The 19,497-nt window shown below is 32.5% G+C and overlaps 1 protein-coding gene across 1 annotated transcript; it reads right to left on the reverse strand.

The window, feature by feature from the left end:
- Positions 1-9,233: 9,233 nt before the first annotated feature.
- On the reverse strand, positions 9,234-10,905 carry LOC124360605 (leucine-rich repeat-containing protein 57). Its single transcript, XM_046814355.1, has one exon. It carries the CDS (start codon positions 10,392-10,394, stop codon positions 9,678-9,680), a length of 717 nt encoding a protein of 238 aa, XP_046670311.1. The 5' UTR covers positions 10,395-10,905; the 3' UTR covers positions 9,234-9,677.
- Positions 10,906-19,497: the final 8,592 nt, after the last annotated feature.

The following is a 19,497-nucleotide window of genomic DNA, read 5'->3' on the forward strand; positions in this document are numbered from 1 at the left end:
TTTCATAATCTAAAAAATTTTTCCTTTAATTTTTTTAAAATATTGTTAAAATTTTCTGTGTTTTTAAAATTGATCTGTTATGGCTAAAGCTGCAATTATTGGGGCGTTTGTGATTAAATTGACTATAGGATTAGGGTATTTTATCACATTGTACCCTCTTAGTTTATGAGTATATTAGTTAAGTAATTTTTATGACGATATTCAATGTATACAGAATGTATATTCAATGAATAAAGAGATTTTAAATTTAATTCTATGTCACTCATTTCAAAGTTTTATAAGCCCACCGACGTGGACAAAAATGCATTATATCTTCATTGTCAAAACCACTACTCCTTTTAACACAATAATAAATACTGACCCAATTCAGATGATACAAAATTTTACATTTTGGTAAGTACATAATTTATTCCCATAAAATTTGATACTATAATATGAGACACATAAATGCAAGCAGGGTTGTAGATATGGTGTTGCCAGCTGTAAAATAAAAAAAAAAAAAAAAATAACTAGTGATGGGATGATAAATTGAATTCAACAATCAAGCAATAGTTACTACTCATCTATCTTCTTGATTCCTTTACCTTCATGATTTACATTAACACATAATATTTACACTATGACACAGAACGTGAGCCTAAAATTAAAACATGCAGAATAATCTAACGTCGAGAACAAAACGGATATATTCATTTCTTGTGTTGTATCCTTGATGGATGTGGCATGGCATTTCCAATAAAAAGTGGAAGTATTAGCACATGTGTCGCATTACATCATCTTATCTGAGAGTCAGCTGATATAACAATGTGGCAACGAGGGGGAGTGGTTTGTGGTCACTGACTAAAAAACCAGGCTTGCAATGACGTGACTCGTACTACAGGTTATTATTCTTAATATGCAACAATTAATGTAGTTTAATTTTTGTGTTTTTTAAACAGTTAAGGATAAACAGTATCGCTGCTTAGCACAGAGAGATATCAATCGACTGTGTAATTTGTCAACTATCTGTAGGATATTTATAATGAGAAAACTAATCAAAAATGTTATTAAAAACACTCAATGCACTAGTATAGATATCATGCAATTTATGAAATATATTATTTTTGCGACCTGAGTTCTTCAGCACCACTATACTGATTGTGCGATAAAATATTCTATCAACATTCCGCAATGGGTTAAAATGTAGTTTAAATTATGTACTTTCACATGGTATTACATTTTCAATGCCCACTAACAACAAAAATCTGAATCATCACACTGCAGATGAATTTTTAAGATGAGAACACTAAGATGTGTCTTTAAGATATAAAATTAACGTATAGTCTTAAATTGTGTACGGAATAAGTTCGAGGGTCTTGCTCCATTTCTGATAAAAAATTTTAATTTTCAATCTTATAGACATATTATTTGTAGGCAGTATATATTTTAAATAAAAAGTAACCTCAATATAAGTAAATAGTGAATTTCAAATGATTTTTTGAAAAAAAAAGAAAACATATTTTTATATATTACATTTAGTTATAGTAATATATTATAATGTAGTTTATAATATGTTATAAACTACATTATATATATAATATTTTTTGGGTCATTTATTTCAAAAAAATATTTACATGCGTGCAAATTTACTATCAAATGTATATTGTCTTGTTACTATACTAGTTAAATGTTTAAATAAAAACATTATACATGAACATATTACACACATCAATTTAAAGTGGCCTCTGAAATGAGCCTACATGGGCAGAAAGCCTGTGCGTAGCTCGAGTTGCTTCCCTGGAGATTTTGGACGAATTGAATCTGGTGATTAATTATCATATAACATTATAACATCAACACACACACACACACACACACACACCAAAAAAACCGTAATTACATAATACGGTATTGAAATTTATTAGCGTACATACTACCAAGAGTTTTAAGGAAAGATTTAAAGAGATTAAAAAAATTAAGGAATGATGTATTTGAAGGATCAAAAAGTCAACACGCAGAACAACCTAACTTATTACTAGCAGATTTCTTGCCGAAATGTTATGAAATAAAAAAATAAATGTATAAAATAGGAAAAATCCATCTAGAGGCATCAGTGTTGTTGAAGGGGCATTAAGAGGGGGGAGGCAAGGTTAAAAGTCAGGTCTGTCTATAGTCAGCCGTGATAATTGCCTCGGCCTCCTCTGCACTGATAAGATACAGCCATTCATACGAGCGTTTCTTACATGTATATATTGACGGTGAGTTGAATATATAGCTGTTTTCTAAGGTTACCCCTATATTTAAGAAAGGAGATAAGAATTTACCAGAGAACTACCGTCCTATTACAATAGTCCCGATAATTAGTAAAATAATAGAATCCTGTTTAATAAGGCAACTTTTTCAGTATTTTACATCAAACAATTTGATCTATCCTTATCAATTTGGCTTTAGACCAAATCACTCCACTGTAATGGGTGTTGAAGCAATTATTGAGGTTGTCTTGAATTGTTTTGAAAATAAGCTCGTGGCTGGAACTACACTGATTGATTTGAGCAAGGCTTTTGACACTGTTAATCACTCTATTTTATGTAAAAAACTTGAATCTAATGGAATAAGGAATTTGGAATTACAATTAATTGAAAGTTATCTAAAAGACAGAGAACAAAAGGTTTGTGTTAATAACCATTCCTCAGAATTCTTTAGTTTCAGGGGTACCGCAAGGCTCTGTTTTGGGACCCTTTTTATTTTTAGTATTTATTAATGATTTTAGTATAAATGTACCATGTTTTTCAATGTCATATGCAGATGATACAACCTTGTTATGTTATAATACCGATCCTGTTAAAACCCAGCTTACAGATTCTCTAGAACAAGCCAAAATCTGGTTCTCTGTAAATAACCCAATGATTAATGAAAGTAAGACTGAACATATACTATTCTCACTAAAACATAATATAGACATTTTGTATGATCCTTATTTTATCCTGTCAAGCTGTTGGGTATTTATCTTGACACTAAACTGAGCTGGGATGCACATGTTAACTGTCTTTGCAAAAAACTATTTAGAGTAACAACTTGTCTCTTAAGAAAGTTAAGATCATGTGTCAGCTTGGAAACTTTGTTAATGGTCTACTTTGTACGTTGGTCTGTTTCATTCGCAACTCAACTATGGAGTAAGACTCTGGGGCAACTCAAGTGCAGCCAAAAAAGCTTTTGTTTGGCAAAAAAAGGCAATAAGAGCTATCACTGGTTTATCAGCTTCTGACTCTTGTAGAGCAACTTTTCCTGATCTCAACATCATGACATTGAGTTGCATGTATATATACAGTAATCTGCTACATGTTAAAGAACATTTTGGTACGTTTAATAACCACAGTTTTTATCATAATTATGAGACCAGACAATGCCATAATTTAGTGACCCCAAATGTTAAGTTGGACAAGACTCATAAAAGTTTTAAATTTCAACAGTACATATTTTTTAATAAGTTACCATTAACAGTAAGGCAATTACCTTGTAATAAAAATACAAAAGTGTGATATGTAGTTGGTTAAGAAGAAAATATTTTTATACCACTGAAGAATATTTTAACTGTGATTTTAATGATCTAAAAATTTGAATGTTGTTGGAATTTTTAATATACAATTTATTGTTGTAATATTATGACTTAGCTGTATTAACTTGACTGCTTATTGTAATTTGTGTTACTTAATAGCCAATAAAGAATCTGAATATTTGGTTGTCAGGAAAGTATTTACAGATATTTCTATACGGCATATGGGATATATAAAGAGAATTTGTAGATGAAAAGGATTTACTGATTTGCATTGATGAGACTCCAATATTTTGTGAGTATCGTTTTATGAAAATGTTGTAGAGAAAATTGTATAAAAATGTTTATAAATATAAACAAGGAGTGTTTTAATGAATATTTTTCAAACTGATAGAATGGCAGTTTCTTGATATAAAGTGTCAATAGGATATCTCCTAGATTTTTTGAAACCAGCTTTTAAGATTGCCTTCTGAACCACTTGCAGAAGCTGAAAAAGAGTTTTATACGCTCCACCCCAAGCTATTATTCCAAACGAGAACAACGATTGGGCATAGGCGAAATAAGCAAGTTTAATTTTTTTTTTTCATTTAAAATTTCACTTAAATGTTTAAACGCGAAGATATATTTCCTTGCTCTCTTTTTTACATATTTAACATGTGCAGACCATTTTAAGCGCTTGTCATAGAATACACCCAAATAGTTATAAGACGATACATTTTCAATACTTTCACAAGAACAAAGTTCATTGTTGTAACTGCAACAATTATGGACCACGAGGTCACCGAGGGCATAGTCTGTGGTCTCCCGGAGAGAGATGGGCATAAAATTAGTCTTTGATGTATTTAATGAAAGAATAATTTGGTCAAACCATTGTTTTAAGACCAAGAGGTCATGTAGAGCGTTAGAACAGGCATCAACCCAATCGCTACCTTTTATTAAAATTAAGCTATCATCTGCAAATAAAACAGGATTGCTATTTAAGTTCAATTTAGAGATATTGTTAATATAAATCAAAAACAGAATTGGGCCCAGGGATTGCCCTGAACCACCCCGTAGTCCACCGGAAGCGCGTCGCTCTCAGTCCCACAGACAGACACGAGCTGCAGTCTACTTGTGAGGAAGGTTGAGAACCATAATATGATGTATTGCATATTAAAATGCAGCACTATGTACTTTATTGGTAAGTAGCTTATGTTAACAGATATATTACACTCAGATTGGTATAAATATACATTAAATGTATTAATTCAGAATCATTAATGTCTCTCTTCAGTTTACATAAAAGTTAATATGAATAAAAACTAATATTAAATACAGCAACATAAAAATAATCTTTTTGAATTAAAACTTCAAATTCTAATACAAGTTTTAGGAAGTAACAATTTGTACTTGTAGATATGTGTATGGTTTGTCCTCCATCCTTTCCAGCTGCTTCAGGGGTAAAGCTAAGTAATTTGTATAATATCCAATTTGGTTTATATCAAAATTTACTTTTTATTCTCTCTATGGAGCAAGTTTTTGCGCTGCAAGGCTAGTAAATCAGATAACCCAAGTTATAATAACTTACAGTTTACATAATTATAATTTGTCAATTATTGTATGAAGTTAGTAATTAAGTTATTTGAAAGAAATTTGTAAAACCTATAATATTATTTACCAAGTTCATGATTTTGTACTTCATTATTTACCAACATTCACTTCTAGTTCTAATGTACAGATCCTCTTTGGTTATGTAGATCCAAATATGATATAACATTTACATTGACCATTTATATTCCCTGGATCTTATTATGGAATTATTCATTGATGTTCATTAAGTCTTGAAGATTTACAGTGCTTACTGGAAGTTCTGTATCATCTACAATTGAAGTCAAATCATCTGCGTATATTTGGCAAGATTTTATAATTTCTGTATCTTTATAACCAAAATTATATTTTTAAACTTTGTTTTGTATCTTGACACTTCTTACTTGGATGGGTTTCTTTAAAAATGTTATAACGTACACGTTAAAACTAGAAAATCACAGTCAGATATGTCTGTTTTATAATTATTTAACTGAAGGAATTGAAATAAGCCAATTGAATAAAACATGACTCCAGATATTAATACTTTTGATAATAAATTATTAACTTTGGATACAATTATTTTTTAAGAATACATTTTTATGTTTTCAAATTTAGTAATAGTTTTAAGGGTTTACATATAACTCAAAACAAGAACATTTTAGAATAAATATTTAAATTCAAAATTAAATCTGCTTATTCACTGTAAGGAGGTCATTATTCACAGTTCAAATATTCAATATTTGTAAGATATAAAATAATGGGTGGTAATTATAACTTTCAGCTTTCAAATTATTTGTAGTAAGAAGCACCTTTACAGGCTTTATTAATTATGTTAATAGGTTAGATTTATATTATATAATTTATTTAGTTGATTATCATAAATCAAGAATTCCTTCCTTTATATCCTCAATCGCAACTCAAGTGGATAGACATAAGTCATATCTTATCTTCATCATCTAGTTTTGTGTATGATCTATGTACATACATGTTCCTGTAATGTGTCAAATATATTGTTTACTGATATAACAATCAGCAAAATCTATCCGTAAACATTATATAATCTTATCGAATATATTAAATGTTTTAAATGACTTTTTTTCTCAAAAGTTTGTTATTTAATACATACTCCCATGAGCCTCACACAAAACGTGTGAGATTATGAAAAAATCATTAATTATAATACACTTTTTGAATAATTTTCATAAAGCTATTAAACAGTCTATAGTGCCCAGATAAAGCGCACTCTGCATTTAAATTAGGTTTTAGAATTAATAATAACAATAATGAGTTAAAACTAATAAATAAACCATTAAAAAAATAAAATTCGTTGTCAATGTGAACCGTCTGTCTTCACAGAATTTTCCATCAACTTTCCTTACCAGATCTCATTATTGACAACAGAAGGATGACCACTCCAAGCTAATTATGGACATTTGTTCAACCTTTATTGAACATTCTAACTCACCACTCCAGCACTTCATTGTAAATGTCTTTAATTCATGATAAATTCAGCCGGTATCACATTCTTTGTTTACATTAAAATCTAATTACAGAATGAATCTCAGTCGGCGGAATAAGTAACTGTCTTCAACGTTATAAATATAAGAAAATATAACCTAGAGCAATCAAAACGACGTAGTTAAGAGCCAGTGAACAAGCAAGACTTACCCACATGCGCAGATGATGACCAAGTGCTGTGACAGCGGTACAATGAGACGCCACTTACTTCCTAAATACACCTCTATTTTGCATATGTTCAACATCTGGAGTAGTTCCGTGTTGTTTGGTATTATCATCAAACATAACTCATCGATCAGCTCAAAGGGATCCAAGTGCACTTTTTTAAATTGTGAGATTAGGAATTGCCTTTTGTTATGTTGAAGTTCCTGTCGCTACCATCATTACCCATCTTAAATTACCATCATCGAGTTTAGAAGAAACATTCACTACATAATCTTCCTGTTCAAATAAATTAATAAATGGTCAAGACCGATTGCCAAGAGCTTCTTGAACAGGTAAACTTTAGCACCCCATCTGCAACTAGATATCATGGCATCCATTTCTCAACTAGCACACGTTGAATTCTAATACCATCACTTGTATGTGTTGAAGTAAGGATTATTTTTAAGCCGCTGTCTGTATAGCATCAAATACCTTCTAATGTGCTAGTGTCATGTAGATAATCATGGTATCCATTAGCCAATTATCACACGTTTAATTCTAATGTTATGAGTTGAAGTAACGATTTTTTCTATCCCCATTTCATGTGATGACTTCCAGACCACAATTTTGTTGAATAATTTTAGACTTTAACACTAGCTCTTTTTCCATATTTTCTTTATGTTCTTAAATTTGTTTATTTCAACAAAGGCAATATAGCACAGTATGCAAACTTATAAAAACACAGGTTCAATCATAACAACAATAAATTAAATTCATTTGCAAAAAAGTAATCCGTAACAACCATAAGAGAAGCTTAGGTCATATAGTAACTAACATAAACAAAAATTGAAAATAACAAATATGTATGTGTGAAGCTGCTACAGTTTAGTCAAAATACAATGGAAAATTCTCACATTTAATTGCCTTTTTGCCTCGCCTATGTATTCCTTATTAATAGAACATGTACACAGTTGTATGAGTCCTGTGTGGCATCTTTTGGTTTGGTTTTTATGAAACTTGTCTAAGAGTGTTTTAAGTTCTAATAAGCAGTCCTAATATTATATGTTTTGCCTATGAGAAAACCCCTAGGAGAATCATTTTCAATCCTAAAACCCTTGTTATTCACTTTTGTAACATATACCAATGGTAAATGTCCAAAATCGTATTTTATACTTTCAAATCTTCCATCGTCAGTACCACACTTTAAACAAAGAGCATTAAAAGGGTTAATAAATGAACGTTTTGTTTATAAATGCCCAAGACCGAACTATCTTAAAAATAGTTTGTTATATTTATGTGGATTCTGTATAGGCTACTTCATGTTGATAAATTATTTAAATTCTGAACAGAGAGAAAAAAAATATACGCAATAAAGTTATAATAAATTACTGTTACAAGAAGAATCTTGTACTTTATAATTTTAAAAACATAAATTTAACACTAATATTATAAAACCAACTATTCTTAGGTATCAAAGAAACCTTACAATATTTAAAACTTGCCCAGCTTGATATCAATGAGTAACCGCTTTTGTGAAATTGAGGAAAGAATTCTCCCCATGGATTACCAGGAGCCAAACCCACACGTTGAAGCCACATAAACACATTTCGTCAATTGTAAGAAATATCTTACATATTTTCCTCATATTCACTGTCATTTTCAGTCTTAAAATATTAATTACCTACTTCTTGCTGTTTACGGTTTATATTAAAATTACTATAACTAATAATTTGAAATCATATGCTGAGTTAAATAAATTGTAATATAAAATTATTCCGTCAGATAAAAACATTGAACCATTCGATAAAAACAACCGAATAACGAGTGTAGTCCGCTTATGAAAGTCTAACCATCTGAACTGTAAAATTGTTACAAATTTTTAATGAACTGGAATTTTTTCAAGTTTGACAAGTGCATTTTTAGTTAAAAAATAACTAACAATGAACTATCATTTAAAAAATTATTTTTTATTGTTTATCTGAGTTGCTTATTTGTATTTAAAAATTAAATTATTAAGTAATAGGCTACTTGATAAAAACTCGCAAATTAAAGTTTATAAAGTTTCCTAGATGAATAATTATTAATTGGTTCAAAAATATGTCCTAAAAACTAAAATATTTTTCAAAAAAAATGTTAAACCCTTTTTAAATGTTAAGCTCTAATACAGAGCATTTTAGCAAATCCTGTCTATATAATCATGATACGCAGCAGAGCTATGTAGAACTTGGAAATATTCTTTAACTGGAAAAAAGTTTCACTTTTAACATTTCTCAACATTTTTATTTGTCATTTTCAATTTAAAACATATATTGTTTTGATCAGAAGAAACAACGTAATGTATTAGTTCTAGGTGAAACTCATAATTTATCATTCTGGCTAATAATTTCACAATTTACCCATAGGTATCAGCAGACACTCTCATAACTAATTTTTTTAAAGACTTATTCAGGGAAATAATGATATAGGCTAAAACTTTCTTCTGTAACCAACTGTATTTGAAGGTAAAAGGAAAAGAGGCTAATGAAAGTGTGTTACATTAATTAAATGAAATACAGGTACATCTAGTAAACTTACAGTAGTCTAAAAATATTATGTATAAATAATTTATGCAATTTGACGAGGTTGTAGCTTATTACATCAATATAGTGTACGTTACCGACCATATTTATGTACAATAACATGCAGTGCTATTCTATATGTAACATTTTATCTCACTGTAACATTTAATATATATGCTATAGAATATCAACCAAAAAGTTATGAAACTCCAAGTTTAACTTATTTTAAAACATTAACTTAGTCTTTTGTATGATAAAAAAAAGCTTTTTTATTATGGTTCATCAAACTGAGTGATAGTAATACAAGTTAAATATGGTAACTTACTTTAATTTTGTAGCAATCAAGAATTTTCATGTTTTTAAAACATCTTCTTTTTTACAGCAGTATATCTTTCCATGTAACTATCATATCCTTCTAAGTTTGCAAAGCTCTTCATTTCAAACAAATTTCCTTCCAGAGTTAGTAGAGAGACTTTGGAATTGGTGAGCAGTTCGCTAGGAATTGAAGCTATTTGCAGGCAATTTTCTTCCAATCTTAAAGTTTTTAACCGGGGACAAACAGAGATTTCATTAGAAATAAAAGAAATCCTGTTTTGGTTAAGGTTCAATTCTGTAGCTCGAAGACTACTTATTTCACTAGGTATGCTTTCAATTAAATTGTTAGACACATCAAGCACTTCAAGATGTTTAAGGCCACAAAACAGCACTGGAAAGTCCTTTAACTGATTGTTTGAAAGATATACAAATTTCAGAGAAATGAGCTGGGATAATGAGGAGGGCAAAGATATCAATTTATTGCCTGTTAAAGACAATGTCTCTAGTTTAACCAACTGTCCAATTTCAACAGGCAAATCAGTTAATTTATTATTATTACAAGAAATAGATTTGAGTAATGAAAAGGAACCTATCTCAGGTGGTAACAGGGGAAGTGAGTTATCAGATAAGTCTAAAGTCCGTAATACTGGACTGAGAGTAAACAGCCTTTTGGGAAATTCTGAAAGTTTACTCTTTGATAGATTTAATACACCTGTCTTTTCTGCAGTCTCGAAATGGCGTTTCAATGCTGAATTTCCCATTTCTATAATCGTTTAGTTCTTGAGATAGTAGGCATTAGTAACTTAGGTATATTACTCTAGCACTGTATACATTAGGTAACACAAATAACTTCAAATCAAATTGCCATTATAAACAAAACAATATTATAGACACTATTGTCGTCACCACTCACTATGATGTGGCAGTGGCAATATATAGATAACACATTTGGCAGTATTGAAATGAGTTTCACCAAAAATATTAGAATATGTCACTGAAATTTGCTATCGGGATTGCAAAATCATATAAAAATATTCCTAGAACATCAGGTTATAATTATTTCACAGAGTACAATTTCAATATTTATATATCACTTTCATATAAAGTATTAAACATTTAATTACTGATCACAATAAAAAGATTTAATTTTGCTGTTTTATTCAACTGATGAAACGATTTGTATAAATTATAGATTTCAAACAACAACATGACATATGAATATTAGTAGACGATGATGAAAGGTGATCGCGAATCGCGATTGGTTGTCACTGGTAAGCGACCATGACTATTATTTGGTCAACATTGCCAACGTAAAATACGAGAATGACCCACACTTAAAATTAAAATTGTCCATATTAAGAACCCGCTTGAAGTGATGTCGAGGTAGGATCAGCCAACCAACCTCGCTGGTATTGATATTGAAGTTAGCAGCTTTGTAAAATTTTGGGTAAAAAGAAGAAGTTAATACAAATATTTATAATAAACTTAATTAGTTAGTATGCATGCCTAAAACAAGGCAAAATCTTGTTTTAGAAAAGTAAACCGAAAAACTCAGAATTTGGATAATATGTTGCGGACATTGCTTGCATTTTTCACTATACTCCAAAGGTTTACTTATGAAATCTTTAAACAACAGAAAATAATTTAAAGAATCCAGACATTTAATTATTGATCCCATATTCTTTTAAATTTTATTCTATTAATCTAAAGTTAATATTATAATTTTCACATAAATGATTGGTGTTTGAAATATAAAAGTAAAACCGTAGCAATACAATAAATATACCCATTAAAATCGCAATATAGCTAGAGTTTTATTGTTTTATTCAGTAGGAGGTGCGTAATCTTCACATCAACAAGATATAAACGCTGATTTAAAGGGGGTGCTAAATAAGCACATGGAAACGGCCAAGACGCTGAATTAGGACCCCCCCCACCTATTACAATGAGGTGCTTATTGAGGGCATGGACACTGTCACTGCACTGATTTAGTAACCCCTTTCGTGACGTCAAAATTACGTCAGTAGCGAGGGGTTCTATGTCCGGGGGTGCTAATTCAGGCACACCTAACAACTGGTTAAGAAGTTCAGTGGTGCAAGAGAGATTTTCCAACTTATCATCTTTATACATAGAGAAGAAAATGTATTTACACTTGAAATACATACTTTTTTAACTATTAATATTTCACATGAAATTGAAAAATTTTATTTTAAAACGTAATAGTTTTGTTAAATAACTTTTTTATTTTATTAAATAAACATTTGTTCTTGGGTTTTCATTTTGTCTTTTCTTTACACCTTTAAATTTAAGTGTAATCTAATCTAATTGTTAAACTGTTTTGAATTTTTAAAATGGTTTATATCTTTGTTGACTAATGTAAAAGTATCAAGAAGAGAAATTGTAGATTTCCTTCTTAAAACGAGTTTAGATTAGTCAAGCCTTTTAATAATACGAGTACAATGATCGGAAAATTAATTACTATAGGTAATGATTTCTACGTGCCTAGTTACAATAATTTGATTCTATACCCCCGGGCACGGCGGTACGCCCATACTAAATAAGTGTCGCTCAAAAATGTGTGTCTAGAGCCGCCTATAATACTTTATGAGTGTCGCTGACTAGAACTGTTGCATTTCCTATTGTTAAATCTGGGAGTTTTGGTAACTGAATGTACTCTTCACTCTCAAAGCCAACTACATGTCATTGAAGAGACTAACGAGGCTTTACTGATTACACATGAGGCTGAAATCATCTCACACCAAAATGTTTAAGTTAAAGAGGAATATATTTATCCAACTATAATATATAACAATTATATTTCTTTGAAGTAAGTTTCGATTTTATTACTTAAAATAATGTAGTTAGCATTTGTCATATGAAGAGTGGAGACATATAACGGGCCAAGCGACAAAAACAAAGTTTTGAAATAATGAAGAATTTTTAAGGAAACATAATAAAAATCAAATAATATTAGTAGAATGAATTTTATTCTCTAGTACAAACACATTTATATGATGAGATGAAATCTTAGTTGTTTATGAATAATAGATTAGGAATTAAAAATAGTTCAATTGTCAAAAAGTAAAACGGGTCAAGTGCATAGTACTATATTATAACGGGCTATGTGAATAATATAGTGTTCCTTTATAATGGGATATGTATATAATATTTTATATGGGAACACACATATTTTATTCAAGCTTGTTCTAAAAAAAATCTCTATTTTCATTTTTCAAATACCCCATCATTCCTCTTATATCCTTTTTCTTGTCTTCGGTCAATCTGTTTTTACATTCCAATGGCAACAGATAAGAAGCAATGTTTTCTATGGTAATTCCCTTCCTAAAAACTTTAATTTCTTTCCATTCTTCAATGTTATTAAATGTTTTTCGGGTCACCACCTTACCGGGTTTGGATTTTTCTATTTTTATGCACTAAACAGTTGACATCTGGACATGTTTAGTTATGACAGTGTTCTCAAGTGCAGCTTTGAAATCGAAAAAGTAATTGTTTTCCATTAAAGAAGCTAAGTAGAGATGTTCAAGCCTTGTAGAAATAATAACTCTTAGCAAATCTAAAGGTGCCTCGCAATGAGATTTCCTTTTTCTCTTCTCTATTTGGGCGAAGTCACGGTCACAACTTAAAAAGGAGTGACCTGGAACGAGATATTTCTGTTCAACTTCATCAATGAGACCTTCTGCGATGAGAAAAAACCATAAGAACAAAAGCATTCTGTTTTTATTTTGTGCTGCACAGTTGTCATTCCAAAATATCAATTTACGTTTTGATGTTATTTTGCAACGAATGGCTTTCAGTATGGCAGAGGCAATTTCATTTCCACCCCTACCGGTCTGTCCCTCATGCCACAATAAAGTAAAAACTCCATTGTTTTCTCCGATATGTATCCCAAAGTTATAAACACTAAGCTGTCTTGAGTAATACATTTTACTATGGGTTAAAGCTGGAAGTGAGAAAACTTGCTGGACGTCCATACTAAGTGTACAAACATCGCTACTGGGCATTTGCGAATGTTTGTGATCCTGGTCCATATTTTTTCTTGCATTTTCTGCTTTACGATGATGTAACTCAAGTCGTTGTTTGCTACTCTGGTCAGTAGGATTGCTCTTTATTGAGGCAAATAGCAAATCACATGTATCACTGCGTGGCTGGCGAAATGATAGTTTTGGGAATTCTAGTTTAAGTACTTAAAAAAAAATATTTCTTCCAACTTGGTTTTCGGGATATTTCTCGTTAAAAGCCCGATGTAATCTACTTTTATTCAAATCGGGGCTCAAGTACTCCTTGTTACCCTTAGCCCTAGAATATGGCTTTCCTGCTTGGGGAAGGAGTTCACGTGGTCTTCAATTCGTTGGTTGTCTTCATGAGCGTATTTCTTGTTTCCACCTCTATTGCCTCTCTTTTTTTGTATGTAACTTCACTTGATTTTTAGGTAAGTAACCAGAGTTTCAATACACCTTTTGGTGACAGCAAAAATCTCTTCAAATGGTTTTTTTACATACTCTGACAATGTTTCCAGACCCATCAGAAACACTGAATGAAATAGATGTTTGCTTGTGGCTTGATTCTGCAACTACAACTTTACGCCGGCGATTAATAGGGCACAGGTTTATTAGCCCCATTAGGTAAGTATTTCGCGTTTCACAATAAGATATTTTGTAAGTCTGTAAACAACTTCAGCTTGTGTTCATGATCCAACTTTTTGCAGTCAAATTTGCATTTGCAGACAACCTAAAAATAAAGATTGTCATTAATATAGTTGCACAAATAAAAAAAACCGTTTGGCCCGTTTAATTCTCCAGCTCTTCAATTCCTTTACTACTATTTTTAACAATGCGTATCCCTAGGCTTAACACTTTGGATACCAAGTGTCTCAGTGTCTGATAGTGACAGTATCATCACGTGCCATCGCCCTGACACTCGGTAGCGAATGTGTTAATACCAACATGACCTCAAATTGTAACTTTCGAAAACGATGGACCTACCTAAATGTTATATGCAGAATAAACTAGAAACCTTCATATATACACTATATTACGTAAAATAACATTATCCTACATTCACAGGTGGTGGTTGTTTTGCTTCCACTCGTTTATTTTGTTTGGCAGTGTAGGCCTTTCCAGCAGTTCGCATCTTTTTACGAGCAGTTTGCCAAGATCCTTCACCTTTTCTCCTCCTTTCTGGCTTCCCATCATCACTCATTTTGCACTAAAGTACTTAGAATTGATGACTAATCACAATTTTTAAATACATCACAATTAAAACTAACCAAAATGCAAACAAAACACTCAGACAGTGGCAGGAACGCTAAGACTGCTGTAATGCACTTGGCCTACTATATAGGAAAGCAGAAGTAGCACTTGTCTTGGCGCGCATGCTATCTTGTGGATTTTTTAGAACTATTTCTAAAGCAACAGTCACTTGGCCCGTTACATAGGATAACGGCCTTGCTGCATAGAACGTAATTTCGGAAAAAACAGCATTTTCAATTTTTTGTCACAGCCAATTATATTTTTCCACTCTTCAATCTGTAAAGTAATAAATAACCTGAGTTGAGTTGCACCTCTCATCAAGGTGTGGGGAATTTCAAAACCCTCCTTGATCCTCGTTAGATGCTGTAAGAATCGTTAGATTTGTGGTGGAATTTCTTTTGGTCCTGGACATATGTGGATTCCTTTGTGATCACTTCCTTTGTAATGGTAAACGTCGGTCCATTGGTAGTCGCTCTTTAGGCCATGATGTTGTCCGATATGAGACGAACGCGAAGTCTCCTACGCTATCACTGTGATCTTATAAATAATATTCAACTTAAGGCTCAACATTTGTGTATGAATATGTTTGTTTAATACCACCCATCTACCTGTACGTATGTCAACTGCTAGGCGATACAATTATATACGTTTACCGGTACTTATTTATTTTTATTTACATAATAATTTTTATAGTTGTATATGAATATGTTCTCTATACCAATACGTGCTCGTTCATACAAATCTTTTTTTAGTTCACAATACATTACCTGTGGAAATTTTGGCTACAACCTCCTTCTGTCTCATTGTTTCAGATGACATATCGCGATGCCACATGATGTGCCGACATTGATTTTCTTGTTATTGCCCCATTTTCGACTGTGCTGGCGCGACGTGTGTTTTTACTCTTCTCGTGCTCGTGCGTGCATCCTGTGCAGTGCCAACGCCTGGGCTCATTTTTTCTGTCTGGACTCCATGCAGTTTTTGGGCATGTTTGCATTGTTTTCTTTCCCTTTTTCTGCTCTCTTTTCTTTTTTTGTGTGGAAGTCCATAGCAGCATGTTATAACCTTTATGCACTAATTGTCTCTTCACCTGATGAAGAGGATAAATTTCACCCTTGTTAAGTTGTGTTATACATTTTGTAACATATAACGTTGACGAATTTCCGAAATCCTATTATACTTAAAGTACATATTATATGTAATAAAAGTATAATACATGCTGTTATTTGTTCAAGTAAAATTCCAATTCTGGATTTCAAGTTCATTTTCTATCACATTAAATGTAAAATGTAGTGTAGATATTACAGCATATTTTACAATATATGGTCACTCCGCAGTACTTATCCTATTAAAATAGTGAACATTTTTCCTTATCGGTCGGTCTAACAAAAAAATAACTTTAAATCAAGTTATAATAGTTTTTGTAGGCCGCAGGATAAAATTCATGTATTCTGAGAATACCGACAAATATAGAGTTTTTATAATAGCATTTAAACAATTCCCGGGGAAGGCCTCTGACGTTCAGCTTGACTGCAATGCACGGAATGTCCTCGTAGTGATAACTCTCACCTATTTGATTATCCTAAATACGTCTATGAGTTCCTCTTATCGATTTCAAGAAAACCCAAAATATGTGCTTATTTAATGCAAATAGGTTCTTGGCTCGTTGGACATTAGTTTGAAAGTAATACAATCAAAATATACCTCATTTTATATAGGAGGTTCAAAGGAATAAATTACACAGCCGAAGAATAAAACTCTGAATGCTTCTTGCAAACATAATAATGTTAATTTTTATGTTATTGAGATTATTTAATGTTTTCCCAAATTATGTCGCGTAAGACATTCAATCGGTTTGTCTAGTACAGTTCTTAGAGTACAATATTATATTGTTAAAAGTAACAAAAGAATCAGCTGACTTTGTTATTTGGTGAATATGTATTGTATTTGGTTCTGTGAAATTTGTTATAAACTTGCTTTTTTCTCGTGAAATAGTTCACAAACTGATAATAAGGACTGTTATTAATTGATTTCGTTTATTTTGATAATAGTTTTGATGTAGTTTATTGTTCGTAATGTAATGTTTTTTGTTCTTCCTGTTACATAACCTTGTCTTGTTTGTGTTTATGTTTTGATTGTTTACGTTTTTGTAGATTCTTATGATGCAAACAGGTTCCACTTGTGAAAATGCTTTCACTGATGATAGTGCTCATGTTCTACATGATCACGGTTATAATCAGACAGCAGTAATATCTACAGGTATTCCAAACTCCCGAAACTCTGAGGACAAAGAAAGCAATGACGGCATCCACTGGCAAACAGTGACTGGTTCATTCAAAAGACCTAGGAAATTGGTTTCGAACGGTCCCGACATATCTAAGAAATTGTGTTCAAACCCAAGTAGCTTCTCATTAACTACAAATAATCGTTTCGGTGCTATTGGAGGGTCAAATACGATGGATGAGAGCACCACATCGACGCCGCCGTCTCATGTTGGCGAGGATAAACCACCTCCGATCTTCGTACCCAACGTTGTAAACGTTAAGAGCATGATAACCGCTATTGAAACTGTTATCCCAAATGACAACTACACATTTAAATGCCTCAGCCAAAACAAATTCAAAGTTAATACAACAACTATTGACGGTTATCGGAAGCTGGTGCACAAACTAAAAGAGTTGCAGGTCACCTTTCATACCTACCAAATCAAACAAGAGAAAGCATATCGCGTGGTTTTAAAAAATATGCACTTTTCCACTGATGTTGCGGACATTAAGATTGCTATTGAATCCTGTGGGTTCCAGGTTCGTAACGTAATGAATATGAGACAGCATAAAACCAAAGCACCTCTTTCAATGTTCTTTGTTGATCTGGAACCAAATCCGTGTAACAAAGATATATTTAATATCGAATACTTCCTTAATGCAAAAATTACCTTTGAACCACCGCTCAGGAAATCCGAGATCGTTCGATGTTGAGATGTAAGCGATGTCAAAGTTATGGACACACCAAAACGTATTGCTGGTACCCTTACAGGTGCGTTAAATGTGGCCAGAACCATGACACACGGGCATGTTTGAAATCCAGTGATACCCCACCCACCTGCGCTCTATGTGAGGGGAACCAACCTGCGAACTACAAAGGTTGTTTTGTGTACCGCGAACTTAAACAAAAATCGTTTCCCCCGATCAGACCCAAAGTACCTGAAAGTAAAACTCATGATCAATCACCTCGGGGAGCCCAAGAAGTGGTAAGACCTCCCAGTCCATCCACTGTTCGAATCCTGCCGGGATGATCATATGCACAGGTGGCATCCAACTCGATGTCTGAAGATAACAGTACTCAAAACGCTTTAAGTAAAACACTTAAAGACTTTTTCAGCAAATTTGAAAAAATAATGATACAACAGGCTGAACAGATAGGTACTTTAATGAACCTATTGTCTTCCGTCATTTCGAAGCTAAAATGAATAATTTTTATAGAATAGCACTTTGGAACGCCAATGGCTTGAGTAACCATACTCAAGAGGTTAAAATATTTCTTGGTCTTCATAAAGTTGATATTATGCTTATCTCCGAAACTCACTTCACAGATATGACACATTTCAAAATTCCTTTTTACTCTCTGTATCACTGTAATCATCCAGATAATACTGCTCATGGTGGTAGTGCGGTATTAGTTAAAAATAGTATAAAACACCATGCCATACCTACTTATAAGTATAATTATATTCAAGCTTCCAGTGTTGTGATTGAAGACTGGTCAGGTCCACTCACGGTATCTTCTGTGTATACCCCTCCTCGTCATAACGTTTCATACCAGCAATACAGCGACTTCTTCAATACCTTGGGTTGTAGATTTATTGCGGGGGGTGACTTTAATGCGAAACACACCATGTGGGGCTCTCGGCTGTACAATCCCAGAGGCCGTAATCTCCTCAAGACTATCAACGACAATAACTATCAATATTTTTCTACGGGAGAACCGACTTATTGGCCTACTGATCCCTTAAAAATTCCTGATTTGCTTGATTTCTTCGTGACTAAAGGTATTTCCCAAACGTACGCACGTGTAGAAGCTTGTCTTGATTTATCCTCAGACCATTCTCCATTGATCTTCACTTTAAGTTCATCTGCCATTACTACAGAGGGTCCACTGCGGTTAAGTTCTAAATATACTGACTGGGACCAATTTCGATCTCTTCTTGATGAAAACTTGCATTTACACGTTTCCTTGAAGACAAATGGTGAAATAGATGAAGCTGTTGAATTGTTTAACAGGACAGTCCAGAAGTGTGCTTGGCAATCAACGCCGTATCAACGAAATGGAACCACTAATGGCCTGAACTACCCTCTTAGCATCAAGAAAAAGATTGCTCAAAAAAGGATTCGTAGGATTTGGCAAAATTCCAGGAATCCTCGTGATAAAAACAACTTCAATAGAGCGGCGCGGGATTTGAAACGTTTGTTATCTAACTTCAATAATGAAAGGTTTCAGGTTTTTACTGCAAGTCTAACTCCTACAGAAGACACGAAATATTCAATGTGGAAAACTACTAAACACATGATTAGTCCAAGAGTGCCGATTCCTCCGA

Source organism: Homalodisca vitripennis, chromosome 4, assembly GCF_021130785.1.
Source record: "Homalodisca vitripennis isolate AUS2020 chromosome 4, UT_GWSS_2.1, whole genome shotgun sequence".
NCBI classification, from domain to species: Eukaryota; Metazoa; Arthropoda; class Insecta; order Hemiptera; family Cicadellidae; genus Homalodisca; species Homalodisca vitripennis.